At 41.0% G+C, this 17,012-nt stretch overlaps 4 protein-coding genes across 5 annotated transcripts in view; 2 read left to right on the top strand and 2 right to left on the bottom strand.

The window, feature by feature from the left end:
• The window catches only part of LOC118425496, a gene marked incomplete in the record, with an annotated part of 15,351 nt that extends 8,627 nt beyond the window's left edge, over nucleotides 1-6,724 (top strand). Inside the window, 11 exon segments of the mRNA XM_035834358.1 lie at nucleotides 742-866; nucleotides 1,132-1,357; nucleotides 1,598-1,745; nucleotides 2,003-2,172; nucleotides 2,527-2,612; nucleotides 3,013-3,079; nucleotides 3,240-3,340; nucleotides 3,585-3,654; nucleotides 4,196-4,390; nucleotides 4,962-5,147; nucleotides 5,745-6,724. Coding sequence (XP_035690251.1) covers nucleotides 742-866; nucleotides 1,132-1,357; nucleotides 1,598-1,745; nucleotides 2,003-2,172; nucleotides 2,527-2,612; nucleotides 3,013-3,079; nucleotides 3,240-3,340; nucleotides 3,585-3,654; nucleotides 4,196-4,390; nucleotides 4,962-5,147; nucleotides 5,745-5,996 — 1,626 coding nt within the window.
• A 505-nt stretch (nucleotides 6,725-7,229) lies between these two features.
• On the bottom strand, nucleotides 7,230-11,217 carry LOC118425499. Its single transcript, XM_035834363.1, has 6 exons — nucleotides 11,080-11,217; nucleotides 10,082-10,280; nucleotides 9,638-9,788; nucleotides 9,176-9,321; nucleotides 8,612-8,791; nucleotides 7,230-8,261 (listed from the first exon to the last, which is right to left on the bottom strand). Exons 2-6 carry the CDS (start codon nucleotides 10,272-10,274, stop codon nucleotides 8,080-8,082), a joined length of 852 nt encoding a protein of 283 aa, XP_035690256.1. The 5' UTR covers nucleotides 10,275-10,280; nucleotides 11,080-11,217; the 3' UTR covers nucleotides 7,230-8,079.
• A 633-nt stretch (nucleotides 11,218-11,850) lies between these two features.
• LOC118425498 (mitochondrial ubiquitin ligase activator of nfkb 1-A-like) lies at nucleotides 11,851-14,476 on the bottom strand. Its single transcript, XM_035834362.1, has 3 exons — nucleotides 14,180-14,476; nucleotides 13,657-13,853; nucleotides 11,851-13,072 (listed from the first exon to the last, which is right to left on the bottom strand). Exons 1-3 carry the CDS (start codon nucleotides 14,309-14,311, stop codon nucleotides 12,364-12,366), a joined length of 1,038 nt encoding a protein of 345 aa, XP_035690255.1. The 5' UTR covers nucleotides 14,312-14,476; the 3' UTR covers nucleotides 11,851-12,363.
• Nucleotides 14,477-14,697: 221 nt separating this feature from the next.
• LOC118425497 (membrane-associated tyrosine- and threonine-specific cdc2-inhibitory kinase-like) overlaps nucleotides 14,698-17,012 on the top strand; it is a 4,783-nt gene continuing 2,468 nt past the window's right edge. Inside the window, exons 1-2 of one of the 2 annotated variants that reach the window (XM_035834361.1) lie at nucleotides 14,698-15,678; nucleotides 16,577-16,751. In XM_035834361.1, coding sequence (XP_035690254.1) covers nucleotides 14,861-15,678; nucleotides 16,577-16,751 — 993 coding nt within the window. In that variant the 5' untranslated portion in view covers nucleotides 14,698-14,860. The remainder of the gene's footprint in view (nucleotides 15,679-16,576; nucleotides 16,752-17,012) is intronic. The other variant, XM_035834360.1, reaches the window with a different exon arrangement.

Below are 17,012 nucleotides of genomic sequence, written 5' to 3'. Positions count from 1 at the left end.
ATCAGGAGATTGGTGTGGAGGGGGGGTCTTGGGCCCCTCCATGGTGAGATTTTGATAATGTAGAGTTAAAAATTGGTACTCTGTTAACATCACAGTCAGTTTTGAATGGCATATCATCATTTTTCATTGCTTAGATATTGATTAAACATTGTTGAACAAGCAAATGATAGCAAAGCACCACTACACTAGTTAAAAATGAGCGTAGTGGCCCTTATTTTAGCGTAGTGGTCACAAATTTTAGCGTAGTGGCCCACTACTGGCTAAAATGCACTTGCTAGAACCCTGAATGGGACAGAAAAAAATTCATAATGGAGACAGCCCTGCTTTGTACTGCCTACAAACAAACACAACAGACCTGTCCTTGGTGCTGAAAACCTTCAAATGGATTGGGCTGTCTTACTAGTAATTGAAATGTGATCAGCGCTAGAAGCAACCTTTTTCAGTATAAATAACAGTGGTTTCAGCACCAAGAACAACAGACCTGTCCTTGGTGCTTAAACTATCAAATGGATTGGGCTGTTTGAATTGAAATGGGATCAATGCCAGGGGCAGCCCCTTTCAGTATAAATAATGGTGGTTTCAGCACCAAGCACAACAGACCTGTCCTTGGTGCTGAAATCATCAAATGGATTGGGCTGTTTGAATTGAAATGGGATGAGCACTGGGGACAACCCTTTTCAGTATGAATAACGGTGCGTTGTAGAAACCCTTTGACACATTTATTGTCTCCCTTCCCTGCAGTACATGGTGGACACAAAGCTGGATGAGACCTGGCATGACTTTCTGGTGGAACTGTTGTGTGGAGCCTACCTTCCACCAAACCCTTACCCACGCTTTGTCACTGCCATGAGACAGTCTTCTCTCAAGTAAGAACGGACATAAGATGCCATAATATCACAACATGAGAAAAAAATTTCTGATTTTTAAAGTGATTTAAAGAGATGTAACAATGCAGCATTAGAAATCCTGAGGTATATAGTTATATACATTTCAGATATCTAGGTGTTCAAGACAATGTTGAGAAGGTCTCTATAACAATATTTTTTCAATGTTGCATACTGGCAGTACAATTGCACACTGTTGAATCATGACAGTTGATGGTACTTACATAAGATTTTTCTTGCCTTTCAGGATGGAGCTATGGACAGAAAATCCGGAAAAGTTGGTGCAGAAACTTGTCCACAGGTCGGAAAGAATGATTGACCCTGACAACTACATCTACCACATCCCGGGAACCGAGGCGTACGGACATGTCAGCGCCCTGATGATCCTAGACATCGGGCACTTCCGCCTGGTGTCCAACCTCGCTGACATGCTTGTTAACCAGGAGGCACCAAAGAGGAGGGGGAGTTTCAAGGTACAAAGTTTTTTTAGTGTCGAAACAAGAGCTGCTGAGCAAATATCATAACAATTCTACCTTGGGAACTAGTACTACCTTAAACTGTTGTTCACTCACAGACACATTCATTTTAGTGCTCACAGCTGAAGTTTTGTTGACATCATTACCAAGTTTGTAAAATGCTAAGTTTATCTGAAAAATTTTTCATCAAACGCTTCTATAAATTTGTATGTTCTAAAGATATGCTTGACTCTGTAGATATTTCAGGCCTTGGCTATCGCAGGAGCTAGTGGTCTGTATGGAAGAATGGCCCCCTACCTGTTGAAGTTGGAGCTGCATGAACACACTTACATCAAGGGGCCCAAGGGCTGTAGTGGGGAGGCCTTGCAGGCCTACCTTTCCATTGGTTGGTTAATTGTTCTGTTCAATTGTTGGTTTTCTTTTCTTTATCTTACTTTGCTAAGAATATGAAAAGATGTCTTTATACATGTAATATCTACACAATGCAAATGTAATAGTAAATAAAGTGGCAAAAAAAGGAAAATGGCAATACAAACATCAGAATGACTGAGTTATGTAAATGTAAGTTAAGAGCTGAATGTTTTTAAGAATCTGCTGTCTAGCCATTGATATTTTCATTGCATTTTCCTCCCTCTCCAATAGTATATGACCACCTGATAGACCTGTACAGGACGGGAACAATCCTGGTGTATGGTGTATTTTTGGGTGACAGTGGAGAGAGATGGTCCATCCATGCTGTCATACAGAGGAAGAACGCGTTCATGGCAGAGCTGGAGAGGACACTACAGTGCCAGGAACCTGCTTTTGTCAAGGTACTTATAGTAATTACGGATAGCATCAGATTCTGAACAATAAGATTCTTATCATTTAACAGCCTTAAAGACTTTTATCCGACCAACGTTATATTAACTCCTCAGCTGTCTTGCTCACATGTCAATGGACTCTTTTTGAATAGAACAGAGATGAGGGGGGGATATAGAATTAGTCACATTTCCGACTACACTCTTTGTGCAGAGGCAACTAATAAAATTGTACATCCAGATCTTCTTTGTATGAAGTCAGTCTTAATTGTGACTAATCCCCTGCAAGACTAAAGATCTTTGTGAATGCAAATCCTCCACAGGGTTATTTTAAGTTGACTCTTTTTAAAATGATTGTTTCCCCAGGTGTTTGTTGTGCAGGAGAAGGGATGGAGATATGTGCCTGTAGAGAAGCACTTCCTACTGCACTATGTGGAGGATGATGAAGACCAGTAAGTATGCATGTCACCACAAAGTCTACAATTTAGTTTAGGGGTAACATTGTCCAGGGTTCCTTATATTTTGATATAACAGGGAAACAAAGCTCTTTTCAGGATAATTTGTTTGGAAGTTGTTTTCCCTTTTTGTAACAATTACAGTGTGCTCTTTCTTGTTGCAACAGTTTTACAAGGATCCACAGGGACAATTTATGGCAACTTTCAACTGGGGTCCAAGCACCTTGGTGCATAGTGTTTCACCATACCAGTGACCTTGCACAGTACAAATATGTCATTGAGATATGATGTAAGCCACAACATTAATGGGATCTTCCACATTTATATTTCTGATGAGCAAGAGTTTATTCAATTGTTTCTATTTCTTAATGTGTTCATTCTACTGTGTTTTCTTCAGGGTTCAAAGATTCTTTCCCTACAACACAGCATCCCTGTACCAGAACATTTTCCTGGTCAGAGAAAAGGTACTGCATGTATAACTCTATCTATCTCCACATTTATAGACAGTAACATGTTGATTGAGTGTGATGAACCTTCCTTGATATTATGAATCCCAGACACGTTAGGTACAGATTGCAAAATAACAGAGATTTTTGGTAAGAAAGATGTCATCTCTATTTTCAGGCAAGATTCCACTTTGTGTATGGAGGTCCTGAAGACAATCAGGACCCTTTTACAGGGCCAAACCTTCGAGCAGCATGCATGCATGTAGACCACCTCATAAAGTAAGAAATTGTCTTTCTATGCAGCAAATATGTGTATGTTAAGTATGCAGTACATATATTAACTACCGTATGGTCTTGGGTCAGTTCAAAACAGATACTTCTATTCCTCTATTAGTTGTGTATTTAAGTCCTTGACCTTGACAAACCATCAGTGGCAACTGGTCACTATGTATATATAGTATGCTATTGAAAGATGGAAGTTGTGACCCTCCAATTCACACCTTTCTGCTCATCTATTGCACAGGTATTACCTGGAGAGGAATGACCTGCTGTCTGTGTACAGGTGGTTGACCTCAAGGGCTCTCATGCACCAGGTGGGATTACTGTAATGCCTCTAATTTTGCTAGGGTTAAATCTCATGGTAGGGAGAAGATGGAGTGTTTGCAGTAATTTTAGTTCATGGTTGAAAGAAAGGATTAGGCTGGCAGAAGAGAGAAAGATGATTTTTTATGGTGGCTTAACGTTCACGGTTAAGATGTTATGGTGAAAACTGTGAAAATTTAACGACTGCAACCCTGTCATAATTTACAGTACTGTTCAGTGATTAACTAACCAACATAGCTAAAAGAAGGGGTGTGTGATACTTGCTAAGTAATGATTAACAGCATGAATGGATGAGGAGCTTTGGATGATAACATATTTAGTCTAACAGTATATTGTCTATTGCTTAATTGTCTAATGTACATCTTGCATAGATAGTTTTCACAGCTGTTTTCTTTTTGTTTATTTACCTCAGCACATGTCGTACCTGCCTGACTGTTGGAGGATGCAGCTTAGCCCGGCAGCCACAGTGGAGTACCTGAACACCCTGAACATGAACATCACAGCTGTTGTTTATTTGTTTATTTTCCTCAGCACATGTCGTACCTGCCTGACTGTTGGAGGATGCAGCACAGCCCGGCAGCCACAGTGGAGTACCTGAACACCCTGAACATGAACATGCAGGAGCTGGTGCTGTATGAGCTGGAGCGGACCGGCCGGATGCTGGGGGAACACGACATCCTGGTCGGCAATCAACTCATCAAACTCACCCAGCCGGAGGACGATGAGGTCAGGACACAGCTGAGATCATTATGTAAAACTGGGGTGGTGTGGCACAACTGCAGGGTGTTTGGCCCATAAGGCAGCTGGGGTCCTGGGTTCAAATCTTGTCATGCTAACAATCTCGTGTTGTTGGGAAAGGCACTATACACATTCAACTTTCCTCACCCAGTTGTAAAAATGGGTACCTGACTTTGGTTGGGGAGGTAAAAGGCTGTAGGAGAAGAGAGTTGAGCTCCGCCTCCCAATACCATGCCCTAGGCATAATGATAACAGCCCACTGCCCCTACAGCCTTAAAAAGGGTATGGGACCTTATGCAAAGACTGTTTTTTGGGCAGCAGTACCGGGCGGCAGTACCAGGGTTGAATGAAAGGGTTGGGTGGGTTGGACTGCTGGCGTGCCTTGGATTGTCTATCAGCGCTACAGGGTGGCAGTACTGGGCAGCAGTGTGGTATTGCCTGTTCATATACAATTTGTATACAACAACGTTTAATTAATTTTTTTATAAAAACTGTGTGTAATATGTGGTTATTATATGGTCAAAATATCAAAACTAAATGTTACCACCCTTTTCCTCAGAGTCCTCTCAACACAATCCTGTTGGGGAAGATGGCGAATGCATATCGGCAGAAGGTGAGCATTTTACTGAAGAGTGCAGCAGCCATGGCACCCCGTTCGTTGGAAGAGATGGTACAGTCCAAACTACAGATCATCACAGAGAGGGACCCCATCACTAAGGAGCTGTTTCTGCTGATAGATGGGGAGGTAAGTCACAAGATGGCTTAATGGGTCAGAATATATTACACCTAGCCACATTATACATGTACCTGGTTGTATTCTGCCTATGGTATACTGTGACCTCCAACCCTGAGATATCCCAGGAAATGTCCAACCAGCAGGGTTTTGGATGGGAAAATCTGCCCAGTAGTTTTTGTATGACAGCTATTGCATTCACATAAAGTGGATGTTATTCATTACTATCTCCAAATATCAGGTAACCCCTGCCATGTTTTCATTGCCATATTTTCATGTTTTCTTGTCTTTCAGCTGTTCTTAATTCTTTACCAATGATGAGCATTGAAGCACTAAAGGAAATTAGTGTAAATATATTGGATCTTGGCAAGGATAAAAGCTCCTCATTCTTAGTAAACGCAATGAAATTTCTTAACAGTAGTGTTGATTGTTTCATATTTCTTTTCAATGTGGCATGCAACAAGTGCCAGTACAGTACAAATGGTGTCCTGGTCAAGTGTAAGCTGCATCTCATAGTTTTTTAGGCACTCTTCTTGTGCTAACACTGGAATACAAGTAGGACATCAACATGTCAGCAGACACTCTGACAATGTGACGTGTCTGTTACAGACCCTGAAGCGTCTGCAGGACGTGCGGGACATGATGCAGCACATCCAGGACTCGGTAGTCAACGACGTGCACAACTGCTGCAGGGAGGCACAGCAGGCCATCAAGGTCATCGCCATGGAGACGCAAGCCAGAACAAGCCGGCAGCGTGTTACACTGGAGTCGGGCAGGAGCACAGATGGACAGTCAGACTCCAGACTTAGGATTGCCCCAGGGTGGTCAGAAAATGACAGGGTGACCGATGACAGATGGTGACAAGCTTACATGTAGTTACTGTGGCAAACCTGATTGTCACAACTGTAACAATAAAACATGTAATAAGGTTACAACTAAGCATTACGAGAACTGACCAATATTTTCTCATCAGCTTGGAGTGGCCCATTTCTACAGAGGCTCCTTGCACTCGCTGCTCAAATACATTTGGAGTTGTGGTGTGAATGATTTGTGTGCTATGTCTTACAATTGTAGCTCAGTGTTGAGAAATATTCTCAAAATTGAAATTCTTGTGGTTGTATATTTACAGGATTTCATGTATGCTCATGCTTTGGTTAAGTTCCTGCAAGGAGGTTTTGAACCTCCTTGGTTCTTGCTAACAGCACAGTTGATTTTTCGTTCTTGCGGGATCTGTACTGATTATATAACTTACCAGAAGAAATACTTTATCCCTACCACACCATTGGACCTACAGGCATTTCTAAATATCACTCTGCTGTTTTGTCAGCTGTCCATCATATCATGTTACTGATTGGAAGCTACATTTAGATTATTGCCTGTGGATATCAATGTTGAAATGTTGTCACATTAAATCTTATTGTACATAGTACATGTGTACATAAAAATTAATGCAAAATCCACATGTTTCAGTAACCATGAAACAAAGTTACACACTCACTGTCATGTACAGAGTTACACACTCAAGTCTATCTGATAACTTGTAAATTATAGAAAAGAACAAATTATTTTCTTTTATACCTTGATGACTATATATTGGTTTTCAATAAAAGCTATATGTCATTCTGGCGTCTTTCATCAATTTCGGACTCTTAATTTATGGAATGTTAATATCCAAAGTACATATTTACGAAGACTTTTGTGTGGCCCTAAAGATACTTTTTAGGGCCACACAATTTTATTTGTTGTTTCTCGGATTTCCTGACCCTATTTTTTCCAATTTGAAAAAAAATTTTCAAATTGATGGCCACACAAAATTTCACTGCCTCTCCGTTCTCAAATTAACCATGGACCTCAAATTCTAGTAGCTGTATGTGCCTAATTTGGACGGTATGTTTATCATTTTTCTTCAAACTTTCAACTTTGCGCTACCAGGGACCCCCTAAATGTTGAAAGTTTAGGTTTTCTTGTCCAATCTGTCCTACCTCCGACTTTTTAAATAAATACAGTAAACAATCCAGCAAAAAATTATAAACCAGCAAGAAAATATGAATAACACCATCCAATATAATATCAACAAAAGAACCGAAAGTTCAGTATGATAATTTAGAAATACTTTTATATATTTGTAACAGTTAAGAGGAAAGCATCACTTGGCGTATCAAACACACAAATCATTTAGCAACACTCAAGAAGGATTAAAACATTATAATAAGCATTCATCTTTATTGCAACTCTGCCATGCACTTGAATGGAGCCATGCGATTAGATATAATTTTTCTGACCATACAATAATAAGCACTGAAGCTGCAGGTGTCTTGAACAATGCTGAGAATTGGGATAATCCCGAATCTCAGCTTTCACATCTAGACAAGCCTGTGTTTACACATCTCTCACTGGCTGGGGTTAATAACTTCCTCCCCTCCTAGTTGGTGGCAACTATAAGGCCAGGCTACATCTGGACAATCTTGAGTATTATCAAACCTGCTGATTTAGTGTACTATATAGAGCTTCATAGCCAACATAAGTCAGTGACTATGTCAAAATTTCAGTGGCTATTTTTTATGAAGTTATTAAGATCAGAATATCAGTTTGTTCTCATCTAAGAGAACAAACTGATATTATTCATTCACATGTCTTTGTAAATATGTTATAAGTGGCAGTGCTGCTAAGATGAATTTGCTACCACTATGTCTGTACTTTTAGAACTTTTGAATGACATAGAAAAAATGCACAAACTGAATGAAGAACATAGCAGTTATATTAATTTCCAACTCTCCTATATACAGAGGATTACAAATCTTTTCTATAAGCAATCAGGAAGGGTTTTCCTGCTGGAAGGCCACAGCATAATCTCATTATTTTACATTTAGTGGACCCAAATACCAAACACACAAGTGCTACTGACAACTTTCCAGTAAACCCCATAAAGTGACCGGCACTTAGTTTAGTAGTAAGCTGGTCTACTAGTTAACCCTTTCACATCCTCCTGCAGCTGGGTTTCCCTGTCGAACAGTGACATGTTGATAGGTACAAACTTGGTGATGCCGAACTGTCCCAGTTTTGCTCTCATCTCAGGATCGGTATGTGCTTCAAGCAAGGTTTGGGTTACCTTCTGTTTCAGCTCAACTGTTGAAGAACCAAAACAATGCTTTAGAAAAGCTGTGATGCAATACTTTAAAAAAGCTAAAGAGGGGAAAATTATGTCGACTAGGTACTAGACAGCAATACGTGTATCATAAGCTAAAATAGTTGGTGTTTTGTTGAGTTCTCAAAACATCAAATTATTCTTTTCTAGACTGTGAATAAGTCCCTTTTAATGCTTATTCTTAATATCAAACTTGTCAGTGAAATTAAATCAAGTGTATTCATGGTATTTAAATCAGGTAGGCCAATAAGCATAATCCCCACTTGCAGATGTAGCTGCATGAGACGAGACCTTACTTTACCAACAAAATTTGAAAAATGGTTCTTCCTACCATCTAACCCTGATCTGAAGACCAGAGGCTGTATAGGGTATGGTCCCCAGGACTCTATCACTTGGATGTTTTTCTCCAAATCTAGATTCTGAGCCTTCTGCATCATGAGTGAGAAGGAGTCTATGGCTGCTCCGTCCACTGTGTGGTTCAACACCATCTGCAAGGACTTCAAGTGACTCCCTGGACATAAAACACATGGGGTTAAACTTTAGGTGACAAAATTAAGTGGAAAAAACCCTAATGTTAAGTCGTTGCCAAGACTATGCCAAATGATCTACTGCCTTTTTCTGATGATTTCAAATTTATGTTTTTTTTTAGTGAGCTACACAAACAATTAGGCTTAGAAGTTCATCAATAAACTTAAGATCAGACTCAAAATTACTTTTGGTTGTTCCAACAGACAGTAATACATACAGTAACATTATTGGTATGCTATATCTGAAACCTTTCTGAGATTGTTGAGCAGAGTTAAAGCATTCAGTACATCCAGATCAAATCAAGAAACGTTTCATTCCACAACAGTTTTCAGGAAACAAGAAGTTACCATCAAGCACTTGTACTAACCTGACTGCACTGAGTGGCCAAAAAAGTTGGCGTTTTCTCCCATCTTCTTGAGCGTGCTCAGTGTAGACAGACAGCCGGAGAGCGATGTGGGTTCGTTATAAGCCCATCGTGCTCCCCGGAGGTTCTTGAATTCTGGATACTTTACACTGTAATTTGAAATTACCATTAAAACTATGGTATATGAATCAAATCAATTTGTCATCTTAGCATTAGGTTGGATGGGCCTATACAAAGTGTAAAATTTCAAACCAAAGGTAGCTTTCAGAACTACATGTACATGTATCAATGTCTCACACATACTAGTACCATATGTTAGATACATGTACATGTGGAATTTTGTGCATCTTAAGGTTGAATTAGCTATAGGTGATATGTGTACACATAGTATATACATAGAGTATGACTATGTATGTACATGTATGTGGGTATGTATGATACAAATGAATATAATGTTATACTCACACATTGTCTTTGTGAACAACGACATCAGAGAAGTAGACAGGTCTGTTCCCACTGTTCTTTGGGTGCATGGCGAGAGGAGCCGCAGGGAGCAGCTCACACACGTTAGCCTTGCTCTCCAGCAGCTTTAGGAAGGGCGAACTGCACATAAAGCCTGCAAAAGGCTACACCAGTCAATTCAAGAAAACTTTACATTAACTCTGCAACACCACATCTTGTGTTCAGGGAAAAACTTTATCTCAATGCAGATGAAAATCACAACATTTCTCAATCTCTCCTGAGCAATGGGCCTTTCCCCAGTGGCTGTCTTGCATGACATAACCATTTTGCCACCTTAAAATCTGCTTGGAGATTAGATTACTAGTATACGGTTGAATTATAAAGATATATACACACATCTGTACACATTTCGATTATCAAGTCAAGGGAAATAGTTTGGACACCTACCTATATCCACTTCATTGAGACTGAAAGGGTCTGGAGAGTCGGCGGGAGGTCCGGAGAACCGCGACTCGTACAGAAGGGACACGTCACATCCCAGCTTGTCTCCCAGGTAGTAAATGATGGTCTCAAAGTACTCCACAGGGATGCTGGGACACAGGTACGTGATGAAACGCAGCTTGGGTGGATGGCTCGACATGATGGACTGAATCATGGATGGTGATGCAAGTTAGCGAGGTTGAGCTTAATAGTGCTTTTGCAATGAGTATCAGTGTCACATTTTAATGTTAGGCTGAATGTTAGCATCAGACAGCATTTACTAATTGTCTACTGGTTAACAATATATCAATTCAATCTGCTCACCAAATTGTGAAATATATTACCACTTTAGTAAATACTGCAAGAAACCGTGCACATTCAGACGTTATAATAACCAAAGAGGTTATCTATAACCTCCTTGTAATAACTTAGCCAATCCCACTCTAGTTTCCTGATTACAAACATGGGTGATACTAGTACTAATAGCCACCTGTAGACACTATAAGTATAAACCCTGGCATTCCCAATTAGCAATGCATGAGTGAGCAATAATTGGAAACTTGGATCAATAATTCCTTCACATTTGTAGTCGCCAAAGTTACAATCTATTTGCATTAGCAAACAATATCAGTCCAGCACAGACGTCAACGTTATGATAATGTAACGTACGCCCACACATCAAAATGTGATTTTACATGCCAGGGAAGCAAAGAGCGTCGCGACAGGATTACCTGTGGAGGACAAAATTCTCATTTATTAGCTGGACTGCATGTCGACTGTGATTGCGGTTGGAACTCGTGCGTGAGCCAAATGGAAAGTGCTGACATGATCGTAAGTGCGAGGTCATGGCATGGCCGGCCGCCAATTTATCTTTCAACACATATTTTACGACCACTTCAACTCAACACTCCAAGTTCGTATTAAACAAAAGACTGTTACCACGATAGCTGACAGTATGTTCTTACCTGATAGCCCAGAGATTGCGAAAAACACAGCTTTACAGGAAGACTGACAAGGTCTGCCGGCTCCGAACTCAGACGCTGATGAAATATTTACCTTTGACCCTTACAGCTGTAACTTGGAATAAACCATTTCCTTTTGAGGGGTGCGTGAAGTTGTGTGTGGGAAAGTGGATGGAGCAAATGTTGGCTTGGTATTGAAATTTGTGGCATTTGATAGCAACGACATATGTTGCCTATCGCGAAAAGAGAGAAATTCTCTTTGCAAAAAACATTTCCCTTTGTCTGTATTGCATACCTGGTAACACCTTATGGTTTAACACACCAGGTTTAGTACAAGAAGGTATAACGTTAGCAATGATGCATATCTTGGCAGATCTACTTACACTTGGAAGGACCCTTACTCTTTTCGATAAGTGTGGTGTGTTCTTTTTCGTGTTCCAAATGTGGTTCTTCACTAAACCACATTTAAGACTGTCCTATATGAGGGGCAATGTTACTAAAGGAAGCTAGATACTCATCTTTAACTGAGTAGAATGAGTAAGTGCCTTTCCCATGGGCACAATATTGGGGCATGTCAGGGGTGTAGTTTGTTCCTGTCCAGGAACTCGAAAGACTCAAACAGTGGGTCTCATTTCTTTAGAGATAGAATAAAGGCTATTTCCCATTAACAGCTGGGGGATGTGAAGAAATACCACATTCGTGCCCTGTGTCTGTCTGACCAACAATTGGTAAACAAGCTTGTACAGCTCTGTGTATTTCTTTTAATATGATATATGGAAACACTTAAAGAATACAGCAAAAATTATTGGTTTCTTATTCAGTCAATGTAATACTTTTATTTTTATACAATATGATATCCATGCATTATCTTTAACAAGATACTTTATGTAAGTATATAAGAGCATCCCAAAGACAACACCATACTAAGTTCAACATACTGTTTGCTTACATAAATAGCAGAAGTGGTTTCAATTCATATATGTGCAAATTGCAAAGGCTACGTATTCAATGAAGGGGGTTCAAGTCATACACGTATGTCTATTCTGCAACAATTTCCTACATGGGGCAACTACCATGACTATGTTAAAACTAAGACAGCAGCAGAATTATCAGGTACCTGATACTATACTGTATAAGTAAGCGTCATTTTGAGCCTGCATCAATACCATACCATAAAAGGTCAATGTGGTTCTTTAATTTAAACAAACTGGAGTCTTCAATCAATAGGATAATGCGTTGTTCAGATACTTCCATATCAAATCTATAATTTTTTATGATAAAATATTTCTACGGATTGTACACAGGAAGAATCCGTGCAATGTGGCGCCGGCATATGGGGCACTTTCTAGGCTGCAGCATGTCTGCACAGTCAGCACAGCAGCAGATGTGTCCGCAGTCGAGGATGATGACCTCGCGTGCGTTGGCTTGGCACACGACACAAGCGTGCTCCTCGTCTAACTCCTCCGGCGGCTCGCCATCCGGGCGCCTCCGTGCTGCCCTGACCTGCTCCGTCTGTGCAAAGAACTCCTGGTTCTCTCTGTATCTCCTGTACCACTTGGCTGCAAAGGCACACAGGGCGATCAGCGTCCCCACCCCAAACAGAATGGTGAAGGCCTTCAGCATGGTTACCTTGGTCTGGTACTGCTTAGCCAGTTCTGAAGGCGACAGATTGGTGATGAAGTACGAGGCGTTGTTGCTTGGGTTCCTCAGCACGACCTGCCCTTCTTCCAAAGAGAGCTCACCGTAACCAAACAGCTGCGTGCCAACCTTCAGCATCTTCTCTGTCTCCTGGTACCCCTTAATAGCCTCGCCACTCATCCAATCAACTACCCTCTTCCCCATGGTGGAATCCTCAGGTTCGAACTTGTCGTAGATGACATCCAGAGACAACATGGCTGCCTGGGTGGGCTCCAGAACCCTGACCTTTCCCCCTTTGCAAGCGAGGGAGAAGGGAATACGATTGGTTACCCTCCTTATAGTCCTGGATGTGTCGTACCTGGGTGGGACAGAGATATGTTCTTCATTTAGTTTTGAAAAATCAATGATACACATACAAACCTATACATGTCTAGAGCTTGATCAAATAAAGAAAGTTATGAATTGATTGCTGTTATTTTTGTGCATATATATGTTAGCCTGAGTACCATCCTCTGTAGTGACCGCTGGCTCACGACTTTCGCTTGCTAACTCCGTGGTTAGCAAGCGAAAGTCGTGAGCCAGCAGTCACTACGGAGGATGGTACTCAGGCTATATATATCTTACCTCAACAAACAAGTTTAAGATTTGGCCTTGACAGAAAGTTGACTTCAGCATATAACGCTAGTTCACCTTTATCCGCCGGTAACCTTTATCGGTTGTCTGAAAAACAGGATATTTAGGAATATCAAGTCGACGGACGGTGGTTTCAAGTTGCAATATCTGCAGTTTGAAACTACCATCCGTCGAATTGATATTCCTTAATATACTGTTTTTAAACAAACCGAATATAGGTTACCGGCGGATAAAGGTGACCTAGCGTTATAGACAAATTAATTTGGGACATAGGCATTTCCAATCATGTCTTACCACTACAGTGCTTACCATATCCTGGACACTTTGTTCCACACCCTCCTGTGTTCCTCCATCAGCAGCTCCTGTATAACCCCCTCCACACCCAGCTGGCTCTGCAGAGGCTTCCCCACAGGTTCCACCAAACCTTCTATCACTGCATACGGGATGGTCTGGTTGGGTGTGCCAGCCACAACGTCATGGATGTTGGCATCGATGAACATGGCATGCTGATGGAGAAGGTTGAAAAATTTAAGATCCAAGCAGATATTTCAAGCAGGTGCTTTGAGAAAAGCATAGATTTGGCAGTGTTTGTCATATTTACATAATTTCTCCCTTCACATGGTTATTGCCTGTTATTGGTTCATAATCAAGGATAACGTTAGTAATTACAGAAAATCAACTTTTGAACCAGTCAGACAGTTGACCAGACAGTTGATCTCTTTTCAGATGACTACCTGACAGGTGAACATATATGTAGCCTAAAGTATACCAATATAGAGGTATTGAAATGGCCTAAGGAACCTTGAAAACGATAAGTACAGTGTTAAGTCACCTTTATGGTGTCCCTTGTTCTCCTGCCCCTCCCCCATAGATAGGCAAACAAGGAGGTGCAGGCAGTGCCCACCCCTAACCACACAAGGTCGGGCTTGTCCACGGCACTCCACAGTGTGCTCAGGTGTTCCATCCTTCTACCACGTTTCTACAGACCATGGGCAACGTTAGCTGGTACTAGAATGGCATTTTACGTCGATTTGATGTCCAGAAATCCACGTATGAGTTTCACTTCCACATACTTTCACCTTTGCATCAGCAACAGGTTGGGCTTCTGAATGACCGAGGCTGTCTTCTAAAAAAAAATTGTTCGTCCTGAAAAATACTACAGACCGAATGAAAATATCAGTTTAGTAATAAGTTCATGAACACTTTTTAATTTTTTAGAGTTGTAAAACGAGTAATATTCAGAAAAATAAACGGGCTTTTCTTTGTACATTTGTAATTTTTTTACGCATTCAGGCACCATTTGTCAAATACAATAGACAAGAGAAGTTTGTTCTCGCGAGATTTAGAAATCCCCTGAGAGTTGGTTGGCGCGCTTTTCGATGACGAGAGATTACCTCATCCAAGATGGCGCGGAAGTATTTTCGAAGTGTCGTCTGAAATTGCCACATTTCTTCATGTTTCGTCATTTTAGTCCCATTTTCAACGTTTACAACAAGTATGGAAATATTTGACTATGGCTAACCCAGGAACACCGCGACCCGTGCCGCACTTTTTCTCCGAGGAGGGCCCGTTCTCCCAGAAGAAGTACCGGCTTGCGAACGGCAACACTCCTCGGGACTCCCAACCTCCGCGCCCGCCGGCCAAGAGCGTTCCCCCGGTCAGTCGGGTTTTTATCAACAGTAAGTTAGCTTTCCAAAGACCCCAGAGTGTGTCGTTTAGGGGTCCCGATAGCTTGATTTCAAGCCCCCACTACGACGCAGGCAGTAAGGAACTTTTCTTCGACCAGTGTTTTGGAATTGTGGACAAACTTGGGGAGGGGTCCTTTGGCGAAGTATTCAAAGTTAGGAGCAAGGAAGATGGGAAACTTTACGCTGTGAAGCGATCCAGGGAAAGATTCCGAGGAGAATACGACCGCAAGAGAAAGATAGGAGAAGCTTACAGACTGGAGAAGCTGCGAAGGCATCCAAACTGTGTGCAGTTCTACAAGGCTTGGGAGGAAAGACAACATCTCTACATCCAGACAGAGCTATGCCAATGCAGCTTAGAACAGTATTTAGAACAGCAACATGATATACCCGAAGAAACTGTCTGGAATTTCCTGGTGGATTTACTGTCCGGACTGAAACACCTGCACGATCATAGGCTGATTCACCTGGATATCAAACCGGACAACATCTTTGTGTCCAATGATGGCGTGTGTAAGATTGGAGACTTTGGACTTGTTGTGGAGGTGGATAAGGAAGATGTTTGTGATGCTCAGGAAGGTGACCCCAAGTACATCGCACCTGAGCTGTTGGAGGGACATTTTGGACCACATGCTGATGTCTTCAGGTTAGTCTACAGTTAGTATAAATGATCTGTGATAATGTCTGCAAAAAAACAACATATCTGAAATGATGGGTTTTAGTATAATTTTTTAAGGTGATACGGATAGTATGGTTTGTTGTGATGCTTAGTCACTTACTCTTAGGGCGTTAATACCCAAAACTTTGCTTTATATCTACATCATGGAAAAGACACATTTGCTTATACAACTTTATCTTGAGTATGTTGACTAATTGACTGAGACTGCAGAGATAACAAAGGAAGTTGTCATTGTTAAAATAGGTTCTGGTTCCAGATGTACCACGAACAATAGACAAGACATAACAAAGCAATCACACAGACAGTCATTGTATTCAGTGATTGAAGCAAAAGGTGCATTGACAAATCAGGCCCACCATTTCCCCAATTATCACATCTGTGTGAGTCAGGGTAGCAATCATGAAATAATAACATACTCATGAAATCATGTTTTCTCAGCTATTATCTACTCGTTAAGGTGGTGCCATGGTGTCAATCAACCTTTTTAACACTAGGATTTGGTACATAGGACACAATTGGATAACAAAGGGCATTCCTATCTAGTAAAGTACCCATGTTTAACAGTTGTTTGTAAATTTTCTTGCCACAACATAATAAGAACCATGTACTACAAATACACATTCACATCTCATTTCATTTTAAAAGACTTCATTGAATTCATTCAACTTGACCATAATAGTAATATAGTAAATTAGCATTTAAAATAGCATTTAGTAAATTCCCCTACGTTGCCCCTTGGGTTGGGGGCTATTTGGAGGGGTAACCTCAAAGTATAAGTATCATGGTAAGTATTTCTGGACTATTCTAGTACATGTATAATTATAGACTCAGAATATTGAACTTGAACGTACAATTCCTTTTTCAGCCTTGGAGTGACTATTCTGGAAGCGGCCTGTGACCTGGAGTTACCCCGGAATGGTGTGGGATGGCAGCAACTCAGACAGGGTATGATCCCAGCAGCCTTCACTGCAGGACTGTCCCACGAGCTCAGGAACATCATCCAGCTCATGATGCACCCTGACTACATCCAGAGACCTTCAGTGAGTAGCTATACTGGTGGACTGTGGAGTAACATACAATCAACAAAACTCTGGTCAGACCAGTGTTGAAATGTGTGTTTCATATTTTGACAAGTATTTTTTAAGTTTTGAGGATTTACAGAAGAGCAAACTTTAAGTTTTTTTCATGCAGTGAGTCTATTTTCTTGACTCAACATCATACCAAGGAGAATAATCCTCCCTGATCAATGATCATACTAGCCTGAGTATCATCCTCCGTGGTAACCGCTGGCTCACGACTTT

Source organism: Branchiostoma floridae, chromosome 11 (genome assembly GCF_000003815.2).
Source record: "Branchiostoma floridae strain S238N-H82 chromosome 11, Bfl_VNyyK, whole genome shotgun sequence".
NCBI classification, from domain to species: Eukaryota; Metazoa; Chordata; class Leptocardii; order Amphioxiformes; family Branchiostomatidae; genus Branchiostoma; species Branchiostoma floridae.
This window is presented reverse-complemented; position numbering and strand designations above follow the sequence as displayed.

Bases quoted from the DNA above. Each gene is read 5' to 3' on its own strand.
- LOC118425499 (XM_035834363.1), bottom strand. From the start codon at position 10,274: ATGTCGAGCCATCCACCCAAGCTGCGTTTCATCACGTACCTGTGTCCC. The intron at 9,789-10,081 runs GTAGGTGTCCAA...AGCCTTTTGCAG, and splicing joins TCTCAATGAAGTGGATATAG to GCTTTATGTGCAGTTCGCCC. The intron at 9,322-9,637 runs GTGAGTATAACA...TTCAAATTACAG, and splicing joins GTTGTTCACAAAGACAATGT to TGTAAAGTATCCAGAATTCA.
- LOC118425498 (XM_035834362.1), bottom strand. From the start codon at position 14,311: ATGGAACACCTGAGCACACTGTGGAGTGCCGTGGACAAGCCCGACCTT. The intron at 13,854-14,179 runs GTGACTTAACAC...CTTCTCCATCAG, and splicing joins GAACAAGGGACACCATAAAG to CATGCCATGTTCATCGATGC. The intron at 13,073-13,656 runs GTAAGCACTGTA...TGTCCCACCCAG, and splicing joins AACAAAGTGTCCAGGATATG to GTACGACACATCCAGGACTA.